A 1,535-nucleotide genomic window follows, 5' to 3' on the forward strand; every position below is an offset into this window, starting at 1 on the left:
AAACATTCATAGCAGTGTTATCCTGAATTTTAAAAAAATCCCACAGGTCTCATAGATATCAGTATCTGATGTCCTCAACTACTAATCCACATGTTTCCTTAAAACAGAATCTAAACCAAGAGCTTTCATTTTGCAAACCCCAGTGCTCCTCTGGTGTCTGCTCTGACAAGATGGGGATTACTGGCATGTGTGGCTAATACCAGCTATGTACACAAGTGATAGACGAACTAAGGTGGTCTGAAGCCCCTCATGTTTGCAAGCACTCTTGCCAGGCAAGCTGTCTCCCTAAGTCAGATTCTTCACTTTTTCCACAGATTCTTCATGGCATTTTTCACCTCTGCATTTCTCAGAGTATAAATCAGGGGGTTGAACATGGGTGTCAAAATACAATAAAACACAGCCACTATTTTGTCTATGGACAGCGTAGTTGAGGGCCTCATGTAAATAAATATGCAAGGCACAAAGAACAAGGCAACAACAGTGAAGTGGGCCCCACATGTGGACAGGGCTTTGCGTCTCCCCTCCACACTGTGGGACCTCAAAGAGCGCAGGATGACAATGTAGGAGGCAACCAGCATGAGGAAGTTCAGCAGGCAGATCACACCACTGTTAGCCACCACCAGCAGACCAATGACATAGGTGTTGGTACAGGCCAGCTCCAGCAAAGGATATAAGTCACACACAAAGTGATCGATCACGTTGGGCCCACAGAAGGGCAGCTGAAGGACCAGGAGGAGCTGAACCAATGAGTGCAGGAAGCCTCCTAGCCAAGCCACCGCCACCAGGAGGGCACAGAGGTGCCTGGTCATGATGGTCGTGTAGTGCAGGGGCTTGCAGATGGCCACGTAGCGATCATAGGCCATCACTGTGAGCAGAATGATCTCAGTTCCTCCCAATAAATGAGCAACAAAGAACTGGGCCAAGCAGCTCTCAAAAGAAATGGCTCTCCCCTCATGCAAGGAGTCAGCAATGAGTTTAGGAGTCATGCAGGAGGAATAGCAGGTATCAATAAAAGACAAGTATGAGAGGAAAAAATACATAGGGGAGCCCAAGGTGGGGCTAAAGATAATAGTGATCATGATAAGAAGGTTACCCCCAACAGAGACCAGGTAGACAAACAGAAAGAGCAAAAATAAAGCTCTTTGTACCTGGGGATTTTGTGAGAGTCCCAGCATGAAAATTTCTGTGATATTTCGTGGACTGTCCATGAATTCTGGCCTACAGCAAGAGAGTTCACAAGAACATTTTGTTACTTTCACTTTCAAAACATTCATTGGAACTGGTAGTATGGGAATTGTGTTCATGAGATATGATTAACTAAATCCGGAATCCCAAAACAAGGAGCAAAAATACTAATACAGTTCTTATTCTGCATTTCTGGTCAGCAGCAGAGTTAAGTAACAGATAAAAGAAGTACGTATCAAAATACATCTTACTGTTTGATACATAATAGTTTATTTTTTAAACCATAAAAGCAATATTTTCTTTTTTTAAAATTTTTATTGACATTTTCCATGCTTATAAAATATATCCCA

At 43.1% G+C, this 1,535-nt stretch overlaps 1 protein-coding gene across 1 annotated transcript; it reads right to left on the reverse strand.

The window, feature by feature from the left end:
* Window positions 1-299: 299 nt before the first annotated feature.
* Window positions 300-1,208, reverse strand: LOC123462994 (olfactory receptor 140). The gene has a single exon (XM_045157831.1). It carries the CDS (start codon window positions 1,206-1,208, stop codon window positions 300-302), a length of 909 nt encoding a protein of 302 aa, XP_045013766.1.
* Window positions 1,209-1,535: the final 327 nt, after the last annotated feature.

The sequence above is a fragment of the Jaculus jaculus genome, chromosome 1 (genome assembly GCF_020740685.1).
Source record: "Jaculus jaculus isolate mJacJac1 chromosome 1, mJacJac1.mat.Y.cur, whole genome shotgun sequence".
In the NCBI taxonomy this organism is placed as follows: domain Eukaryota; kingdom Metazoa; phylum Chordata; class Mammalia; order Rodentia; family Dipodidae; genus Jaculus; species Jaculus jaculus.

Coding starts and splice junctions, on each gene's coding strand:
- LOC123462994 (XM_045157831.1), bottom strand. CDS start 1,208: ATGGACAGTCCACGAAATATCACAGAAATTTTCATGCTGGGACTCTCA.